Here is a 20,890-nt window from a genome sequence, read left to right on the forward strand (position 1 = left end):
CCTTTGGTGAGGCATGTTGTCTATTGCAGCATTAAAAGGCTTTAGAAGGAAAAGTGGTGGTAAGGTGGCTAAGAAATGTGTGTATGCTAACCCTAACCCAAATACTATTATTACCGTGCCATTCTTCCTCATTATTGTAGGGCTTCATGACATTTTTACTTATGACGTTTAAACCACTGACAGAGAGATAATGGTTTAAAAACAGCACTCAACCTCCAATCTCTCCCAAATCACTGTCCCGACCAGAGTTACCAGCCTCTCGTTTTCCTCATTAATGCCCAAAGTGAGCCAAACAAGCAGCCCACAAGGTTCTTAGGAGTTCCTGTTACAAATCCAGACACCAGTCTGGGCTGTACTTGATTAATTTAAAATGCATTTAGTTGCTTCAAAGTTTGAGCTGTTTGGGCCTGAAATGGTATGGATTGGTGCTGCAGAATAATCTTGATTGTACCAAACTCCATTTCACAGAACACGTTTAGGGAAATGCAGAACTGTTCATGCTGGCCGGGATAGTTTTGATATTTTGAAGCAAGGTTCTGTGAAGTTATTATCTGTAATATTTCCCTTACATGTAGGCAGTGGAGAGCTATCGGCTAATGTGAGAAAAGCCCATTTTTAGTTGGTTTTATCCATTTAAAAACGGATAGTAATGTCTTTAACAGAGAAATCTGCAACCCTATCCTCACGGTGCATCCACATTAAAGATCAACACTTGCACAACAGACCAGGTTGGATGAAAAGGAAAACGGTTCAACCTGCGGCGCTGTGCTGCTCCGCCTGTATTCAGCCTCTCAGCTATTTGCTGTGCAGCACCACTGAGAACGACATGGTCCTGTAGTCCTCTGGGCCTTCGTCTGACTCGCTTTAACCTTTTACTGAGCGGAGGATTCATTCAGGACAGTCGATATCAGACCTGCTGCAGGACCTACGAGCTGCTCTACAGAAACCCATCTAACCCGGGAGCTTTAGAGCGCTGCCATCTTTCTTCAAACAACACATTTTACCCGACTGTGTGAAAGATGGAGGTCCACGAGGTGTAACGGTGATTGTAAGGAACATACCAGATGTTAGCCCCGCCCACTTAAAGACGGTGTGGTGAATACTGACCTGCTGCCCATACTGCATGCCGCCCATGGTGCCCGGTGTGCGGCTCTGCATCCCCATGGGGTACCTCTGAGGGCCCGGAGGTCCGTAGCTCTGCCCTGGGTAGGAGCCACCTTGCTGGGGTCCCGGTCCGGTCGGAGGCCCCTGCTGATGCTGGGAGTAGGGGCTCGGCGCTCCGTATGGCTGGCCTCGCATCTTCCCTACCTGGTCCATGGGGCTGGGCGGCTGGAGGACACACGAAGAGAAGACGTTAGAGCATTAAACGGCGAGGAGGCTTTGGCGTTAACAGGAACAGCTGCTTCGCGGGACGCGGGGTTTCGGTACGTCTACCGCCACCGTCGGCCTTTTACACACGCATCGTCACAAGCAGCGTGACGATGCCGCTCGCTCTCACAAAAGGAGCGTCGGAGCCCAATTCTGGGAACCCCTTTTCCATTTCCTGTTCTCAAAATTCCTGGTTGCTAAGCGCAGAAAGGCGCAGCAGGTAAAGTGTCTTGTGAGGATCATCTCTTAAAGCCGTCACAGTGTAATCGAACAAAAATAGAACAAAACGCTGACGGGGGAGAAAAGGAAAATCACCAAAACAAAACACAAGTGGATTAACTTTCCCACTAGGAAGGGGAGGGGAAGGGGGGGGGGGGGGGGGGGGGGGCTGGCGAGGAATGAATGAACAAGCCCACTACACCGCCAGGAGCGTTTCCTGCCCAGGAGATCAGTGTGCCAGTGGGCGGATACCGTTACAGCAGACGTTGGGGAGACTTTCTGGGAAAATATTGTCGGGGAAGTGGAAGTTGTCTGTGGTGTCTGGAGACGGGCCCACCAACCCTCAGCTGGATCTGGGGCGGGTGTGGGGCTCCACGAGGTTTCAGCAGCCGCCGTGACCGGGCTGCATGACGTAAGCACCTCTGTAACCGGCTGGGTGGGGGGCGGTGGGTGGGGGGGACATCTAGCCCGTGTCCATGTGAGCGGCTTAGAGGAACGCCTCACAAGACAAAAGCAAACCCTGACACTTCACTGCAGCTCCAGCGAACGCTCACCTGGAGACCAAGAATAAAGCCCTGGGTGCGTGTGGGCCCGATGTAGTCGGCACGATACGCCCCCGGGAGCCCCCACGGGTTCCCATCAGACCCCCCGCAGACCCATCCAGACTAGGAGCCACGGAGCAGGCTTTGATGTGGCGACGCCTCCCGGCCCGCTGACCCCGGGTAGCAGACACAAAGCTTTCGCTGCATCCCACGCTTATTAATCTGCGACTGCTTTTACTTCTCCTCCCCCCCCCCAAAAAAAACCCTCCTCGCCTCGGTTGAGGGAGACGACCGCCGTTGCTATTTATAGCCGGGGAGACGGAGAGGGCAGCCTGCCGAAAATGTAACAGGTCCCAGCTGCGCTTGCTGTTTGAACCCGGGCCAGGCCCTGCTCTTCCTGGGCTTTAATAAAGCAGCAGGCTCTGGCATCCCATGAATGAGAGAGGGGCGGCGGGGGGGCTGGTGGGGTGAGGGGGCTCAGCAGGAGAACCGCGTGTGTATGTGCGTGGTGGGAAACGCTGGAGGTGTTGGGATTAATCAGCAAGCTGCGAGAGCGGCGAAGCCACGTCATCCCAAGATAAGTTATTCCGCTCCAGATTTTCCCTGCAGCCTCCCCCGGGCCACGCTCTCCTGAGCTCCTCCAGGTTCAGGAGAGCGTGTGTGTGTACAGGTCCAGGGAAGGTGTGTATGTGTGCTACTACGGTCCCTGGGGTCATTACAGACCGCTCCGTTGGGGGGGGTAACAGGCCTCGCCAGGAAATCTCCTGTGACCTCCACTGCACTTTTAACCCCAGTCTAGAAGGAAGGACACCAGAACCCCCCCCCCCCCCCCACCCCACCCAACACCATGCCAAATAACTCGGCCGCTCAGCTGAAAGCCGGGGAGCACCGTCCAGATCTCTCTGTAGCCGCTCTGCTGCAGACAGGTGCATGTGACCAATTATGGCAACAATTGCTCCACGCACCGAGGCAACGTATTTTTACTTTTTTTTTTGAACGGAATAGAAATACACAATCAGTCTTTCCTAATGAGCTGCTTAGGAAGTTGGACCGAGCCTCCAGTGTCATCAGTAAAATGTGCCACCGAGGCCCAAATCGGCCGCTTAACATCCTCCGATCCGACGTGACAAATGAGCAGAATGCGAACAAACTACAGAGCAGCCACGATAAAAAGGTAAAAAAAAACAGAAAAGAAAAGAAAGAAATCCATTTCTCATTCAGACAAAACCTCCCGGAGATCACGGGGCCATAGGATAATCAACCTTTTTCCCCCTCACCAACTTGGGTCGATATTCTGCTGGCGGCGAGAATATTTTTACACCGGCTTTATGTACCTGCCTCAGCGTTAAGGAGCCTGACGGCTTAAGGCTCAGCGTGGAGAGAGCTGGTTAGTGATCAGGGCTTCCAGCGCGCAGACAAACGGGGAGATGGCCGTCCCCAAAAAAACTGGACATTAGTCTGCTGGGGCGCAGCGTCTACAGTGCAGCGCCTTCACAGGAGCAGTTTTAGCACGGTTTGCCGTGTTACAGCTACAAACCCAAGAGAACGGTACGTGAGACCAACACCAAGTGGTGCAGGGCAGTGAGGGGGAAGGAAGTCAACTTCTTTTCACTAATAAAAACTGTGCTGCTCATTTTTACCCAAGCTAGCTCTTCGTAGAGCAATTACAGCTGAAGCATTTCAGGCTATGTCTCTAGCAGATTTCCAACGTCTAGAGGGTGAAATCTTCCCCAAATGCTAATTGTAAAACAGCCGCGTTGGACGGAGAGCATCTCTGTGGAGCCGTTTAAGCCTGGCCACAGGCTTTGGGTCTGGCCTCTCCACCACATCACCAGGTTTAGATCTAAACTTTTCCTGCTGGGAGGAGAAGCTACCACCTGAATGGCATGGCTGACTCCCTCACCAGCACGTCTGCAGCTCTGCAGAGTCCTGCTAATGAGCCATCCGTCTGATTCTGTAGTGGCAGAGAAGGCCCGCATCTACTCCCAATACTTTGCAAGGCACAGGAAATATAAAAAAAAGTGCAAAGTCCTGTTAGCACCTCATGCTAATTTACTAGAAATCTGACATCTCTCAGCATTTAGCTACTCCTTCAAACTGAATGATGGGAGAATCAAATGTCTCCGGCTCATCTTTTCCCCTAAAGTAAAACAAAGATCTGTCAGTGTTAAAAGCTTTCAGAACAAATTTTAGACGCATTAAAGGGTGGGAAGCTGGAGCCTAACCCAGAACTCAATGAAGGACGAGGGAACCGAAACAGTTGCGTGTACGCGCCGTCTTAGGTCAGAGCGCCCCGCGTCCACCAACGTTAGTCACAGCTGTCCCCGCCTAGCGTCTAGATATATTCTCAATGAGAGATTTTTATCAGGGGCAGGTATGGAGGGCTCTTTCAGCCAGCTGACCATCAGTGCACAGGAACATACGAGACTAGCGTCTCATTAAAGGAAACGGTAAAGCCTAGGATCGTGTGAAGGAAACGTTTAGCGGCTCTAACAGCGCGGCTTTTTCAGACCTGCCGACGGCAGCGAACCGTCAACAATCTACCCAACATAAAGATAATCATTCCAGAGTTCAGACAACCTGAAACACAGACGCAGCTGCAGCCTGAGCCTTCCTTTTGAAGAAAAACAACTTTTCAAATGAACTCCATACGACTCCGTGACTCTAAGCATGTTTTGGAGCGTTGAGCCTGAACAGATCACAGTTCAGAAGGTTTTGTTTGCCGCTCCTCGTCCTCCCTCGACGGCGTCAACACGTCCGTCCGCTGAAGACGGGAAGCGCTGAGAGCGGCCCGCTGCTCAGCCTTCTATTGATCTGTGTTTTCCTGGCCTTTCTTCTGATTTTGTAGTCTACCTGACATCCTTCTGAATCCTGGCGAGAACAGCATCGGAGGCTGCGTACGTGTGCTTGACCCTCAGCACGTCTCGTATGAAGGGGTCACACTGGCTGCTCTCCAGGGTGCCGCTCCTGCTTCGCCAGGTCACACAATTAACATCCTGGCTGTGTGTAGAGGAGACACACTGCTGCTAAGTAAACACCACACTTTATCTGTCAGCTTTCTCTACCGCCGGTTTTAATTAGAAAATAAAAGGCAGAAAAGCGCCATGCTGGATACCGAGAGAGACGAAGATCGCTGCCCGGCGTGTCTCATCGGGAAATATCCTCCCCGATGCAACAATACGGGCCTCAGAGAAACTCTGCTTTCAAACTATGAGATAGTTTGAGGCACTCAGAAAGTCATGGTACAAATCATGACCAACCTATTTGGGTCTGTTGCCATCTTTAATCTTTTACGCAGACCAATTAGTTTTTTATACCTCACTACATGAGCGGTCTAAAAGCTGAAAAACTCCAAAGTTATCGGAGCCACTGATCAGTCGACCATGGTGAAGCAAAATAAGCAAAGCAGTAGTTTCTCACTCCTCGCATTCATTTCATACTTGGTTCCAAAGAACAATGATACAGAGCAACAATACCCTTATAAGCAGAAGAGAGGCTGACGTCTCCAAAAATCACTGGACAAAATAGGAAAATTCCTTAAAAAAAGCAACCAAAAAGGCTTTCCAGTAAGATCATACCGACGGCAATTTGCCATATTAACTGCATATTCATGTTCGTGAGTTAGAATGGCCTAGTCAAAGCCCAGGCCTAATTCCCACCCAGAATCTGTGGCAGAAGGGCAGATTTTAATCTGTATCTGAGCGGCGCTGGTGGAGACGTTCCCCCAGACCCGCTGCTCTACAACCAGTTCATGTTCTACAAAGTTTGACTCAGGTGGGCAGTAAATGAATGCACGCCACCCTGTCCGGATCTTTAGAGCTAGCAAAAGGTAAACAATCACATTTTCACCTCCACTTCACATTGGTGCATCACTGGCCACCCAGTTCAGTACTTTTACAGACGGCGACCGCATCCCGTCGGTACTACCGAGGACCGATTCACGTAAAAGCAAACGGCACCGTGTTTTGGTACCTGAACGCATCACGGTGACACTGTGGCAGTAGAAGAGTGGGAGATTTTCCATGCCGAACACAAACACAGCACTGTACGCACAGGAGCATGATGTCGTCAGTAGACACTGGTCTAATATAGCAAGCATGGCCCACAGAAAAGCGGCTCCACTTTTCAGAATGCTCTGCAGATTACGCTTGCTGCAATAATTGTGGTGCAAAGTTCAAGGCCAGCGGCGGGAATATTTCTAATCTGAGGAGGCACCGGGTCACTGCTGCTAATTTAACAAATTTCTTGATTATATTTAGCAACTTTTCACACACTTTGTTCAAAAAGCAACTAGCCAAAAGTCTAGCAACATTATTCTGTTATTGGTAACTTTCTCTTGTTTTATTTAATCAGGTTGATTTGTAGATCCAGTTTATATTGAGAAATATGTTAAATAGAAAGATTTAGAGATTTTATTGTTAAACTCACATTTATTACTACATAAACACACAAAAAAAAATTAAAAAATGGGTACCATTAAGTATCGGTATGGATTCCCAGGTAGCGGTACCATATTGGTTCAAACGTGAAAGGTACTCATCCCTGTGTGTCACCTGGTCTGGATTTATCACATGAACTCCAAATAAACAGATTTTGTGTCGGTGATGTGAGCAAACATGAAAACGTTTAAGATATGAATACTGCTGTAATGCATCGCCGCACTGCATGTTTGGTTTGGGCTGCAGTGTGTTGAGTTTCAAAATAAAAAGCCTGGAATAGTTTTATTCTGTGTATGGCAGCCAAAAATAAAGAAATAAATAAAAATGCCATAAGAAAAGTTAGGAGTTCAACTTCTAATGCTGTCTATTTTACTAATTTGTTCCTGACAACTCGTATCTCAAATCAACATCAATCAGTAAAACGTGCAAATGTTCAGGTTGTGCCAGATGTCAGATGTTCCTAAAAAGCCCAAACCTGAAGCACAACAAACATCTGAAGAATCTGAACCAACAACTGAACCATGTCACCAATCGGGTCAGGAGAAAGCTCCCGTCGCCTCTCTCCTCTCTCCCCTCTCCGGTGATTAAAGAAACAACGGCTAAATGACCACAATTAGCACGTGGCTAATCTGCATAAAGGGAAGCCTGCTGGCAGAGGACGCTGCGCTGACAATATCGTGTCACGGCCGACGGCGGATATATCGCCACTGCTCAGAGCCGCGCGTCAGACGCACACGAGGACGGGGATTTGTAAGGGGGGGGAGGAGGGTGGAGCGGCTTTGGGTGGTGGGAAGGCGGCGAGGCGGCGGCTGAGAGCAAAGCTTGAGTCGTCAGGGCCGAGTGCAGCAGATGGACCACGAGGGGAGAGACGATAAACAACTGCTGCTAATTTAATCCGCCACATGGCCTGGGCTTGGCGCGCGCACGCCATTGTTCTGCCTGGAAGCCCCGCAACACAAGACACCAGCTCCGACACACGGCGGCTAAGGCCCGCCTCATGTGCTGCTGGTGAGGCACACGTCACGCCACAGGGACACAGGATACCCCAGTGTGGCCAGAAACCCAGAGAACAACAACAATATTAAAACGTATGGCCTTCAGGTGGACGCTCCGCACCTCAATGCTGACACTCTAAAGTGTGGATGCTGTTACTGAGGAAGAAGACTCGGTTCCCCCCGTCCAGAGTCTGTTCAACATCGAGTCAGAGGAAGCAGGTGAAAGTCTTTCTAAAGACTTTTAGATTGATTTTAGGCGAGAATGTGGCTGCGTAAAACCAAAATATCTGCTTGCTTTATCGTTATGGCCGTTCACGCAGCATCACCCGGCGCTAGCTCAGCGGGGGATCAAGGCCTGGAGTAGGAGGCCAGGTGAGGCAGAGCGCTTTCAATTCAGTCGGATGATATCTGCCGGTGATTATTGGCTTTATTTCAGTGTTCATTTGTCACTAAGATTAATGGTTGAGATTAAAGTGAAGCTTTTGTTTACCTTTAATGTCTGACTAGAGCGGTGGAGTTTATCTGGAAATGAATAATTTGCTCCTTTTTAATATTGATGCTGGGAATATTGGCTAATTAAAACAAGCCCGACTGCAAACAGGTTAATATGCTCCTCTTTTAAATGCTTTGTAAACCTTAAGCAATGTTAAAAGCTGCAAGGTCGAAAGATTGTTTTGAAAAACTGTTTTAGAGTAAAAACAAAAGCCTACGTTGATAGAAATATTAGAAAAAAATTAAGTCAGTTTAATTTAAAATATTTTATGGAGGACCACTTATAAAGCTAATAAAGTAGAGTGACAACAAGAGGCAATAAAGAGGCGTTCAAAGGTGTGCAGACAAGAACAGGTGAGTCAAAATATTTTACAAGCAACTGAAGTGATGATGGAGATCATGATTGTGATTGGTCGACTATTAAAATAATCATCAGGTTGTTCTGAGGGTTAGAAACTAAGAAACTGATTAGATCTAAACATCTGTCCACTCTGAGCCTCCTCTCTGGTGATTGTCAGAGCTCACCTGGACTCTCGTTTGGTCAGACTGGAGTTTCTTTACCTCTCCGCTCTCACTGTATGCATTTTAGGCGCGCTGACAGAAGCCCTGAGATAGGGACGCCCGCCCTGCCAATCAAAAGCCGCCCTAACGGTGGAGATCGCGTCGCAACTTCTGCAGACTACGACGTCTTCATCTGCTCCATTCATCAGCGCTCAGCGTGCCACGCTGCAGTGTGGGTGGAGGGCTGATACACATCGAGCTTTTCTGGAGCTGATAACATCAGTTTTACTTTCACAGAAGAGCATTTCCACTCTCACACGCGTCCCAGCGACTGTTCATTAGGCTTCAGCGTGAAGAGGAGCTCTGGATACGGACCAGTGAAGTCTGAGGGGCAACGGGGAGGGAAAGATTTAACAACGTGGCAAAAAATAAAAAAATAAATCCAAGCCTGATGGAGATTTTACCTAATGTCTTCAAACACTAAGCCTGTCAGGCCTGTTGGCTAGAAGCAGGGAAATGACGAGAAGAAAGTAAGAACAAGAGGCCGTGTTCTTTGTTAAGAAATCAATGCTTCAAAAAGCAAGACTTGCACCTCCCCTCTGACCGCTGCGTGACTCCAAGTGAAAGTCAAGATTACAAGGAGGCTCGCCCACATGTTGGCCCAGCTGTTCACGACAACTTCCAAAGAGACTCGGCGGAGGGAAACTGAGCCGTTCTGGCACACTTGGGCGAGGGGAACGAGGACAGCGGTCCCTGGAACGCACCGACGATCCGGTCAGGTTCAGAGACGGCTTGGAGACGAGGCGGGCTAACTTCTGACCGGGTCCCCAACAGGACCCGACCCGACCACACGGAGACAAAGGCGGTAAAACATTCTCCCCACATTGGCTGATCCTTCAGGAGAAAAGTCTTAAAGATGGCGAGAAACATCTGAAACGTTCACAGCTTTTCTTCAACAGAACAGCTTCTCCCAGCGTTTTTATCTGGGACCGACCCAGCGGTGCTTAACCCTACATACAGAACAGCAAATGGTGACGGTGGTGCCGTAATCGGGGGGGAGAAAAAGAACAAGGCAAGAAGACGCACCTCAGCAGCATCTACTGGTGAATACGGCTGCATCTGTGTAAAACGTCTAAGGCTGAATCTCCTCCCTAGGGACACTAAGGTTTTGTCTGGTCTTAGTATTTTTTTTTGTCAAGAATAACACAAAGACACTGAGGTTCACTTACAAGTCAAGCTTCTAACTCTGCAAAAAGACACCGGGACACCGCTTGACTTTACGCTGCTAAGGAAACAAGCCAATCCCGTCCCACAACGCTTCATTCAGACAGCCCATCCAGACGCGCGGATCAAACGGGCCTGCCGCACGTCTACTGCGTGTGCAACAATGCCCGTTTGTAAATATTTACAACAGAACATCTGTGCAGACATCTGGTTGATCTCTAAAATGTAAAGTGGAAGACAGATCTGTGCCTTGTGGGACGCTTGCAGGGCAGGAGAAGAAGAGTCGATCTAACTTTTTCCATGACAGTGGGGCGGAGCTAGAGGGGGCGCCGGGGGGCAAGAGACCCCCTCTAGGTGCCCCCCCCCCCCAGATGATTGCACCGGGTCACTCCTGTACAGTAGTTGGTGCTATATTACACAAACAGTTACAGTCCAACCAAGCAGAAGAGGAACTTTACATAAAATTAGAGAATAAATTATCAAAAGATGAGATGCAGAAGAACAGGAAGATGTTTTTATAGGATTAAAAAGGCAGGAAACAGAGGAACGATTTGATTATACTTAGGGCTGGACGAGAATTCAATAATATATATTGATCGATAGACGTATATCTATGATAGGAAAAAAAAAGGTAAATAAAAAGTTCAATACAACTCCTTCCTTTTGCATTCTAGTCATGTAGGTTAATATTACAATCATTACGTCCTCCCAACCAATTACAACGCAGATCCAGGAACACTCCGTCACCAAGCTCCGCCCCCTTCAAAGAGTTCAGAGAACAGCTGTTCTTTTTTTTTTTTAAATTGCAGTTTTGGGAAAAGTTTTTTGAATAAAAGGTTTGAATTCAGTGTTTGTGTGTTCTGTATGTAAAAATAGGTCACTAAGCAACAGCTTAAAATGGCCAAGGCTGCACTTTAAATATATGTATTGAATTTATTAATAATTATCGATATCAATCTATATGATTTCTATTTTATCGATATGTTTTTTTCCCCCTATATAATCCTAATTAGACTGGAACTGTTACTATACTGAATTATACTTTTTAAAATACTAAAGTATGACAAAGGGAGTTGTGACCACTGTGGGGAGGATGAAACAGTAGAACTTGTTCTATTGGTTTGTCTGAAATATAAGCATGAAAGAGGATTTAAGCTACAATTTGAAGATTAATAAAGATTTAACATAATAGGCACATTGGGAATTAATTTATAGGGCAAACACAGAAAATATAAAAATGATTAACAATTAGATTGAGTATTTTTATATAGATATATTGAAGGAAATCTGTTTTGATTACATATCTATTTTGATAAAATATTGTTTTATATCTATTTTTATCAAACTCTTTTCTCGTTTTGATCACACATTTTGACTGAAATTACTTTTTGTTTGATTGAATAATAAATTTCCCTCCATACCAACAATTAAGACACGAAACCATCAAGAACCACACTCCACACAGATGGTGGTGGTAATGCACACCTCCAGTTTTTTGCCAACTTCTAAAAACTAGGGGATGAAGAAGAGGAGCCAGAAAGAATGGAGTCTAAAAGGAATATTAGGAACATGGGGGAAAGGGAGGAAATCAGGATTATAAATAAAGAAAAGGATGAAAAAATGTATTTTCTAAACAGATCTGCAACTTTCGTTTTGCCCCCTCTTCCATGTCTTGTGAGTACTAAACTTGAGTGAGCAGAACTGTGTGCATGTTGGCTCACTGGAGTTTAAGCAGAGACCCATCTATTAAAAATTTTTGTTATGTTTTCCTCTTTTTTGTGCTGTAAATGTGACTTAATGGACTAGGGTAAGGGATTTTTTTCTCAGTGTCTTTTAATCCCCTCCTGAAGGGAAAGAGGGGTACAGTTAAAGAAATCATTTTAGTTGATGGCGTACTTTGTTTTGAAGGGGTGGGGCTACTTGTGATGGTGAAGTTGGTCATTTTCCTAACTGGATCTGGTTTGATAACCTCTGCCAGTTATCAAAGCCAGGCATCCGTCCATTCTGGTGGACACCTTCCTCTCAGGAGTGAAGTCAATGACTCGATGCAACCTGCTGGATTCCCTGAGACTGAGAACTGTTTAACCAATCCGTTTGGATGATTTGATAGAATTGACTTTGTAAAGTGCTTTGAGATGACAGCGTGTTGTGAACTGGCACTATATAAATAAACTGATCTAATTTAGAGCTGATAAGGTATGAGATCTGTTGTAACTAAATTAACTAGTGTATTTACTCTCTGATGGATCAGGTAACTCCTCGGGAACTTCGCTGTGTCCTAAACTAAAGAGGGAGAAGCTTCACAGATGAACCCACTCTTCCAGGAAAACGGACTCAACAGATTAGCTAGTAGCCAAGCGTAGTGGCCGGCACAGAGCAAAAGCTGCTGGGTAGTAACATCCCTACCAGCTGGGTGGAAATAAGGAAGACAGTCCTATCAGGCAGATCAAAACAGCTCATCGAGACCGTCCCCTAAAAATAAAAAGCATGCTTCCTGCTGCCAGGGCTGTCAGCTCCATAATACAGCTGCACACGCCAAAGACTGAACATCCACCCAGACTGCCAGCTGTCGAGACGTCAGCCTGAACTTATATTTCCAGCTGACAGCGGCTGATTCCGCCGAGCGGACGAGGTGGCCGCTGTTTTATTGAGTCACCTGAAGGGCTGCCACATCTACACTCCAGCATCCACCAACAAGGTTTTAACTTCTACCCGATTAAAAACGTGGGACAGATTGAATGATTTCCGTAACCCTGGAAAACGTGGCTGCGTTTGGAAGGAGCACAGGTGAAAGCTGCATTGTGCAGCGGGAAAGCTCGGGGAATAAAAGCGGGCCTCTCTGGGCTCATCGTCGACTCTCCGGTCTGCGTTGCAGGCAGAGCGGCGGCGGTGACGTCATGGGTGGCAGGCGCTGCCGGGAAGGATGCTTATTCAGGCTGACCACCGGCACCCTGGACGACCCGTTACGAAAAGTGTGTCACTCAGTGAGAGGCTGAAAATACCCGCCGCTGCTGAATGAGGCAGAGCCACTTAAGGACCTGGCTCTGACACTGGCTGTCTCATGGTGAGAGACACAACACTGACATCCACACACACACACACACACACAAACCGTCTGAAGGAGTGTAAAGCTGTCGTAAACGTGTTTAAGGCAGCAGGGCCAACGCGTCGCCGTGACCAGCCTCAGCAGGGCAGCAGGAGGGGGAACGTTTCCAACGTGTCCAAACATGACAGACGAACCGAGGAGGACCGTTAGAACCAGGGAGCTCGGTCATTTGCATACCCCAGAACACCTGCTCGTTCGGGATGCAAATCTGAAAAAAATCAGGCGTGAGGAGAAATAACAGCACGCCTCGCATCAAAACGCCCCGAGTCAGCATGGACTAGGCGACGAGTGGAGCTCCGCTGGGTCTTTGGTCTTTAGCCGACGGCGCCCGCAACACGTCACACAAACGATGGGCTTCAGGGAGTGGCTGTTTTATAAAGTGGCTAATGACTAGAAGGTCGCGGCATCCTCACAGCTCCTAAAAACTGTCAACACCCCTGACTTAGTGGAGGCTAACCTGACAATAAAGTCCAACATATAATTTGAGGGAAATTAATGGATTTCTCTTGGTGGCAGGTTTTGGCGTCGATTGCTGATTTTGGTAAAGCTATCCTAATTTGAACCAAATCAAACCTTCAATTAATTGCAGCTACATCTTCTAGCTTCACCACAAAATCAGAATAAACTAAAAACTTAGAGCGGGTCACAAAGCTTTTCTCCCAGCGTCGTTGGAAATCTGCCAACAGCCTCCAGGTTATCAGACAAACGTGTCTGGCCATAATAAGAAGCAACTGAAACCCTAATTACCCAATTACTGAATGATTTAAGCTGCTCTTGCACACCTGAAAACATCAAATGCACCGTGTCAGAGAATGCTCCACCTGTTTCTACGGGATCCGTCTCAATAACTCCAGCCAACTCAACATATCTGAGAAAAAAAAAAAGCTCAGACTTCCAGCTAGATGCATTAGCTTGGTTAAACATCCACTTTGTTCAGCCCATCCAGGTTATTTAACCAAGGCCCTGAATGAACTGAATCAAGTTAGTGTTTCACGAACACCCTTCAGTCAGGGAGTTCATGTCTTAGAGAAAATGAAGACACACGACCGTGAGTACACAGCCAGGAAATGGAAGTACGTCAGTATAAAACGGCGAAGAAGCAAAGTCCCAACAAGCTAAGTTAACTGGAGGTTTCCTGAAAGGCTGCCATCATTTCCATATTCATCATACCCCCCTGACAGGTGGAGGGTAGAACAAGAGCTGAAACGTTTCCTATGTTGGTGAATGTGGTAATCAGGACAGGACTCATGCGTAGGGTTCCTACTAAACACAGACCAAACGGAAAGAGCAGGCTTTTATTAGGAAAGCAGCTCCTGGCCGTCGTTTGCTGTTCTGCCATTGGATAGCTTAGTTGTAGTTTCTGAATTTCCCTCCTTAGCTTTTTGTTGCATCAAGCAACGATCCATCTGCGCATGTCTGTATGAGCTGGTCTTGGCAGGGCCAAAGGGGGCAGGGCGGGGGTGGGGCCTTCATCCAGCGCTCATTGGCTGAGAAATCTGTGATGTATTGGTGAGCCCTAGAGGCAGCGTGTTAACGGCCGTGATAAATATGGCCTCCCTTTCAGAAACCTTTGACAGCTCCTTCGCTTTCTCTGACTTCCATTTCAAGCACATTATTAGGTGCCCGCCTATGCATTGTAAATGCATGGCGGAGCCTAATACTATCCACCTAATAAGGGTCAATCACCGTTAATACAGGACGAACCGTAGTCTCTACCCCCACATATTATACATCAAAACGTTCGTCTCGACGCCGTGAAGCGGGCTTTTTGTACTTGACGCCATTTCCAGTTACCCTGGCGACAAAATTAATCAAAAACCACTTCGGAGCTGTGCATGGCACTGGTCTTTGGTACAGTGGCTTAGGTGTTTGGCTGCCAATCAAGAGTTTGCAGGATCGAAACCCAGTGTGGCAATCCCAGAGTTTTACATTTTTACCCAACATTTAAATTTCCTTTGGGTTTAAATAAGTATTTTTGAATTTAAATCAATACATTTCACCATTTTTTGATGCCTTTAACATTGTTATTTACATATTTCATTTGTTCATGCTACATTGAAGTATTTAATTGTGTTTTAATAACACCTTCTTCAATTTCTTCAGAAATTGAACGTTTCTAGTTATTATTATTATTAAAACCAGCCAACAAGAAGCAACCTTTACACTGAAGCCGGTTGCTGATGCAGTCCGGTCCTTCAGCCATGGTTGTTTTCCACTGCTTAGGTTTTTCAATTGGCCGGACATTCAGCGAACCCCCTAAAGCTAAAGACCGTCTGAGTCCACTTAGCTCCCCATGTTTGTTTATCTCTAATTTCTCTGAATGCTTCAATTCCTCAGTCAATTTACTATGTGGTTCACTAGCTGTTCATGCAGGATGTAGGATCTACTTTTCTACCAATCAATTCCAGATTTCTTTGGATTACAAGATTTGTCAATGACATGCGTATTAAATCCAGATTACAGTCCAGCTGCAGGTGTTGGAGTGGGGCAGAAAATGGGCCACCCCAAACATTTGGAATCAAGTGCGTGAAAGCTTTCTTTGAGACGCAGCGTTTTGTGGTGGGCTCCATTTCAGTTGGTAAATTCTGCAAATCTGTCCCCGTTTTCCGCAGGAATCCCAGGAAAGCGTGGATCAGGCCCAGCTTTGCTCCGCTTTCTGTTTTAGTTTCTAAACCATAAGCTTGGTCCTGAGCAGATCAAAGGTGAAATGTGTATCAGAGCAGGAAAGCAGCATCATTCTCTACCTTTTCAGCATCAACAACTGCACCTATTTAAAGGTTAACCACTTTATTCCATAACCACCCCCCCCCCCACCCCCCACCCCATACGTCATGTAAATGAGCCTGTAGTCCCGCACAGGCTCCGAGGAGGATATTACTATGCTAATCTGGAGCATTTCCGAAGGTAAATGTCAAAAGAAATAAATTACTTTTACATTTCAGCGTGGCCCGATGCAAAACCCCGAGTCTGACATTTGTCCATGAGCTGCTTGATTCTGCCACTGTACAGTCCCACGCCACGCACAGCACACAATTATTCAGATGGCGGCCTTTCCGCTACCTGGATGTGTTTATTAACTTCTCAATCTCTCTAAGATTTCAGCGGCCGTTTGGTTTGAAATATTTGCAGCAATCTCTGCAAATATTAGGGATGGGGGGGGGGGGGGGGGGGCCCGAACACGACAACGAGAGGCAGACTTTGAAAGCGTAACCCTGTCTTGTGGTTGTCGGTGGGATGAGAAAGGCTGATGTTGGTACACAAAGACGGATGGTTGGTGACACGTGGAGGGAGAGCAGGTCAGAGAGGCTCCTGAGGCGCTGCGCACACGCACACACACACACACACACACACACACAGAAACCACAAAGTAACTGCCGTACTTTATACACAAATACACACAGCTGTCAGGGGCAGACGAAGATCATTCACAAAACACCCCCCTCCCTCCCCTGGGTATCACTGACACCGTTTCTCCCTCTTCGCCACACACTACCCGAGTAGCTCTCTCTCTCTCTCTCACACACAGTTGCCAGGAGGCAGCATGCTGTCCATGTGGCCTGTGGAGAACCATTACTCAGCAGTAAAGACTTAAAAGTGGGAAGTAAACTTCCCCTTTAAACTCCCTTTCCTCCGCCGGCTCCGGGCAGAGCCGTACGGAGCGGCGTCTCCATCAGAGGCGGACCGGCAGCACACGTTCGGGCGTTTCTACTGAACCAATGGCAAACGAGGGCTTTTGCTCATGAAATGGATGCTGCCGTTGAAAAGACTCGCCAACTAGGGGAATATTTTGATAAAGCACGGGCCGACAGGAGGGTTGTCGCTGTAGCCTTCGGAGAAATACCGGTTTCATGGTAGAAACGACCTTTAAAGCAAAAGCCTGACATCATCTAGCAACTTTTATTTGAGACCCTCTCCAACTGCAGAGGGTCAGGCTCGCTTCGGCATTATTTCATTTTGATTTATTGGTCGCCATCTGGCTTTCTGACAGTTCTGCGGTACTGCCCGTAGATGGCGCCACGTCTGTTTATGTCAGCTCATGGCGCCCAGTGAGGGGGTTATTTTTAGGCTCAAAACTATCAGGACAGATGCTTGGAATACACAGCCTTATTTTATCATGATCTACTGGACTTTGGTCTTTTGGTATAGGCATAAATGTGACGTGGCTATATACCTTTAAAGCCCCAGTAAACCGTAACACTGGAAACTAACCCCAGCTCAGTTTGAATTTCATCCAACTTGGTCAGAAATTCACAAAACATCCAATAAGCTATTTGGAAAAACTTTGGAGAAATAACTTAATTGCACCAAGTTGAAAAATAGTGCAAAAGAATCCCCCCCTTCTTTGTAATGTACATGCATTCCTCAGGACTGTTAAATACTGCATCCTAAAAACAAAGACCCCAACTTGGGTTAAAAAAAAAAAGATCTTCTAATTGAGCAGTGTTCATCTTCCCAGGACGGCACTTTGACACAGCAGCCCCTCCCCCGCCTTTGCAGCAGAGGATCCAGTCAAGGCTGGTGTCAAAACAGTATGCAACATTTAAAACTGCTGTAAGGTGACACGCCTGTGTGGAGGCCAGCCATTGGTTGAGGAGCGCCGTGGATGGGGCAGACAGAGAGGAACGGCGGTGGAGCCATGCTCTGATGTTTATGTTTACCAGCAGCACCTGTATCTGCATCAAGGGTAGAACTACCGTTATATCAACCCGCTGCTTTCTTCTGGCTCCATTCGCCCGCCGTGTAGAAACAGAGACAAGGCCTCAGAACCTAGCAGGAGATGGGGCGAGGCGACCAAACCTACGCAGCAACAGGAAGGTGAAGGGACATAATGACCACGCGTGTTGTTACTGAGCAGAAATAACACACAGCTATCCACGCTGTTGGTTGACGTGTTAACATACCAGCAGCGTGACTTCCTGACTTGGATTATTTGAGTCTTACTTATTTTGGGTGGTGATCACCGATCAAAGCCAGTCAATGGAAATAAATTCAGCGTCGCATCACTAAACCTAAAACTCCTGATTCAGATCAGGATGCCATGGGTGACTGAAATGATTACAGAGGACATCATTTACGATCCCGGTCAGAAGGTCCAACCAAGCTAAATCTGACAGACGGGCACAGACCGGGCCGTTCCTGGCCAAATCCAGGACCTGTTCCAGTTTTCTCTCAGGTCCGACCTGCTGATTCTGATTTCCTAATTGGGGCTAGAACGTTTACTCTACAAGCAAATCTGCGAGCATAGATGTGGTGTTTTACAGTCCAACAGAACAGTTGTCTCGTTTCCTAACATTTTAATTTAATGCACTGAAGAAGATGCCGTTTGTTGACACGTTTACGCCCTGAAACCTGGGCTAATTTTCAGTTTTGATTAGAGATGGCTGAACAATGAGTCGGTGAGCTGGAGGAACTAGAGAATATCTTAGAAGTTAGATAAACGGCGACTTTCTTAAAGGGACGCGCCTCTTGCCGCCGTAAGGTTTTCTTCATCGGACCTGAGCCCGCACATGTAAGCATGTCCCAGCCTAGCATTTACAGTCGGTTAAGGATCTTGGGAAATCTCTTGCTCTCTTATCATCATTGTTTCAGATTTTATTTTACTACTATGTGCTATGAGGCAGCTGAACAGTATCAAGTTATATGCAATAAAGAAGGCATTGAGGCAAGATCTCTTGCCTTAAAACCAAATCATTGGAGGAATAACTGCGGCCTAGCTGGTGACTGGATTGGCAGATTTTTTTTGATGGGTCCAAAACGCTCATCATGAAGTCAAAGGTACGACCTTCTGCCGATCAGTGAACAAGCGACACATAAGCACCGCCATGTCGTGCTTACAGCACTGCTACTGAGGGAAAAACACCCTTTAAAGTTAGACACATGTGCAAATTCTCAGTTATCTGGATCATCGCAACAGCAAACAGGCGTAAATCAGAGGCGACCGGACTTTCCTTCAGTTCTTTCTGAAAACGTCTTTGTCAAATTTACCAGAATTGCGATTTACGCTTAACCAACAGCTCAAGTGCGAGTTCCCAGACTTGACAAAGACTCCTGGATAGGTATTGAAACGTTTTCTGGAATAAATGAACGAAAGTCTACGATTTCAGCCTGTTTGCTGCATCTAAACTTAACTTAAAATAGGGAGCACAGGGGTTTAAAAAGCTACTCAAAGTATAATTCTTTGACATTTCTGCGGGTCATTGAGGCTACAAGGATTGCAAAGAGGAGCTAGGCTTTGAGTGGATAACAGGAAGGCTGAGTGCAGCAATGTTCCTCAGTTTTGACCCTTTTCCAGCATTCGATCTATACCACAGAACATGCTAGGCTAGCACATGTTGGTATAGAAATGTCGTGTAACGCAACGGCCTCCATTATCCTAGAACATACACATGGACATGTTGTTTCTGCAATGCTAGCCTCGCCAACCACCTTAATCAGAAACCACCGTTCAGTACAGCAATCTGCTCTCCATCACACTTTGGTTTCACTCAAAATGTAAATGAGTAATAACCACTCAATGCAGGAAGCTAGAAGTAGAATATTCACTATAGACAACGAGCATTTTTACAGAGTCACAAGCATGTTGTATCAGCTAGCCAAAGCTTGACAAAACCAAAGAGTGGAAATTTGGTGCAAATTTAGCTTTGATGCTGACAGCAAGTCAGAGCTAATCAAAAGAAAGAATGGCCCATTTCCAACCTGGCCAGCTGAGTGTTGCACCACTTTGGTACATTTTTAAAGCCTATATGATTAAAACATATCTAAAACCAGAAAAAATGAGCCTCTCTTTGGAGCCAGTCGAATTATTTCAATGGGTAACCAACCAATGGTTTTCCTAATAAGAAAAAGATGGCTTTGTAATTGTCTGAATCCAAAATCTTCCGTTTCCCCACATCATTAGTAGAAGGTTCACCGTAAGCAACTTTTCCTACACCCCCCATATTAAGAGATGCCTCTAACATGCGACGTTTAGTACACACACAGAGAAAAGAGTTGGTGTGAATAATAAGAGGCAGAGAAAGGCTTTAACCGGTTTCACTGAACCAGAGCCTGGTCTGTACATGATCAGGTGAACCACAATCCAGCCGGAGCGCATCCCACAATTTAATCACACGAGGCTCCAATAAAACATTTGTCCTTTTTTACCGCTGTGCAGTCAAGCTCCCTTCTTTAGTTGTAGATCTACTCACAGTAGTCTTAGTTTGGCGTTTCCCTTCATGTCGACAACAGTGGGGATTTCTTTGACAAGTAGGCTGAGCATCTACGATTATGATTCAGTTCATACTCGGAGTGGGATGTCAGCCTTGCGGAGCCGAGGGGGGGCATCCCCGATGGCTCCCTCCCATGTGTCAGGCCGGGGAAACACCTGGCGTCACGCCATCCAAAACAATCCTTACTACAACTGCCTCTCACAACCTGTTTATGTGCCAGCCATGATGAAAGCCCATAATATGAACCCTCTGCACGCGCTCGATTAACGCATTCCTTTATGGATGGAGCGGCCGTAGACAGGTAAGAGGAGCCATAAAGAAAGTCCTCCGTGGGGCAGGAGCTATATCTTCAGCAATTAGCAGGCCGATCCTGCTGATGAACGAGAAGGTAAAGCGTTTAATAAACCACCTGCAAAGGCCTGCTCTTGTGCAGTAAAAAAAAGAAAAAAGATCTCCAGTCAAACTCTGACTGGTAAAGTCACTCCACCTAAAACATTCCCCACATTTAGATGTAGCCTAGTGCAGCATCTTTTCTGCCTTCTGAAACAGTTTAAGATCCGAGCTGTGCAGATAATGTGTCCTCCCCGCCTGCACCGACAGAAGAGAAGAAAAACACTTCCATCCGCCGGCTCTCTGAGAACCCAGAGAGATTGACGCAGCTTTTTTTGTCCTCCGCTAAATTTCAGCTTTCGCCACCTTTCAGTACGCTTAACAGCCTCAAACAGTTAAATTACCGTCCTACGCTTCTGTCACCCATACAATGACAGAAAATATTTAAGCAATAAGGGGTTGACAC

General features: G+C 46.8%; 1 protein-coding gene across 1 annotated transcript in view; it reads right to left on the reverse strand.

The window, feature by feature from the left end:
• The window catches only part of arid1ab (AT rich interactive domain 1Ab (SWI-like)), a gene marked incomplete in the record, with an annotated part of 86,411 nt that overhangs the window by 36,256 nt on the left and 29,265 nt on the right, over nucleotides 1-20,890 (reverse strand). Inside the window, 1 exon segment of the mRNA XM_036139957.1 lies at nucleotides 1,108-1,321. Coding sequence (XP_035995850.1) covers nucleotides 1,108-1,321 — 214 coding nt within the window.

The sequence above is a fragment of the Fundulus heteroclitus genome, chromosome 8 (genome assembly GCF_011125445.2).
Source record: "Fundulus heteroclitus isolate FHET01 chromosome 8, MU-UCD_Fhet_4.1, whole genome shotgun sequence".
Lineage (NCBI taxonomy): Eukaryota > Metazoa > Chordata > Actinopteri > Cyprinodontiformes > Fundulidae > Fundulus > Fundulus heteroclitus.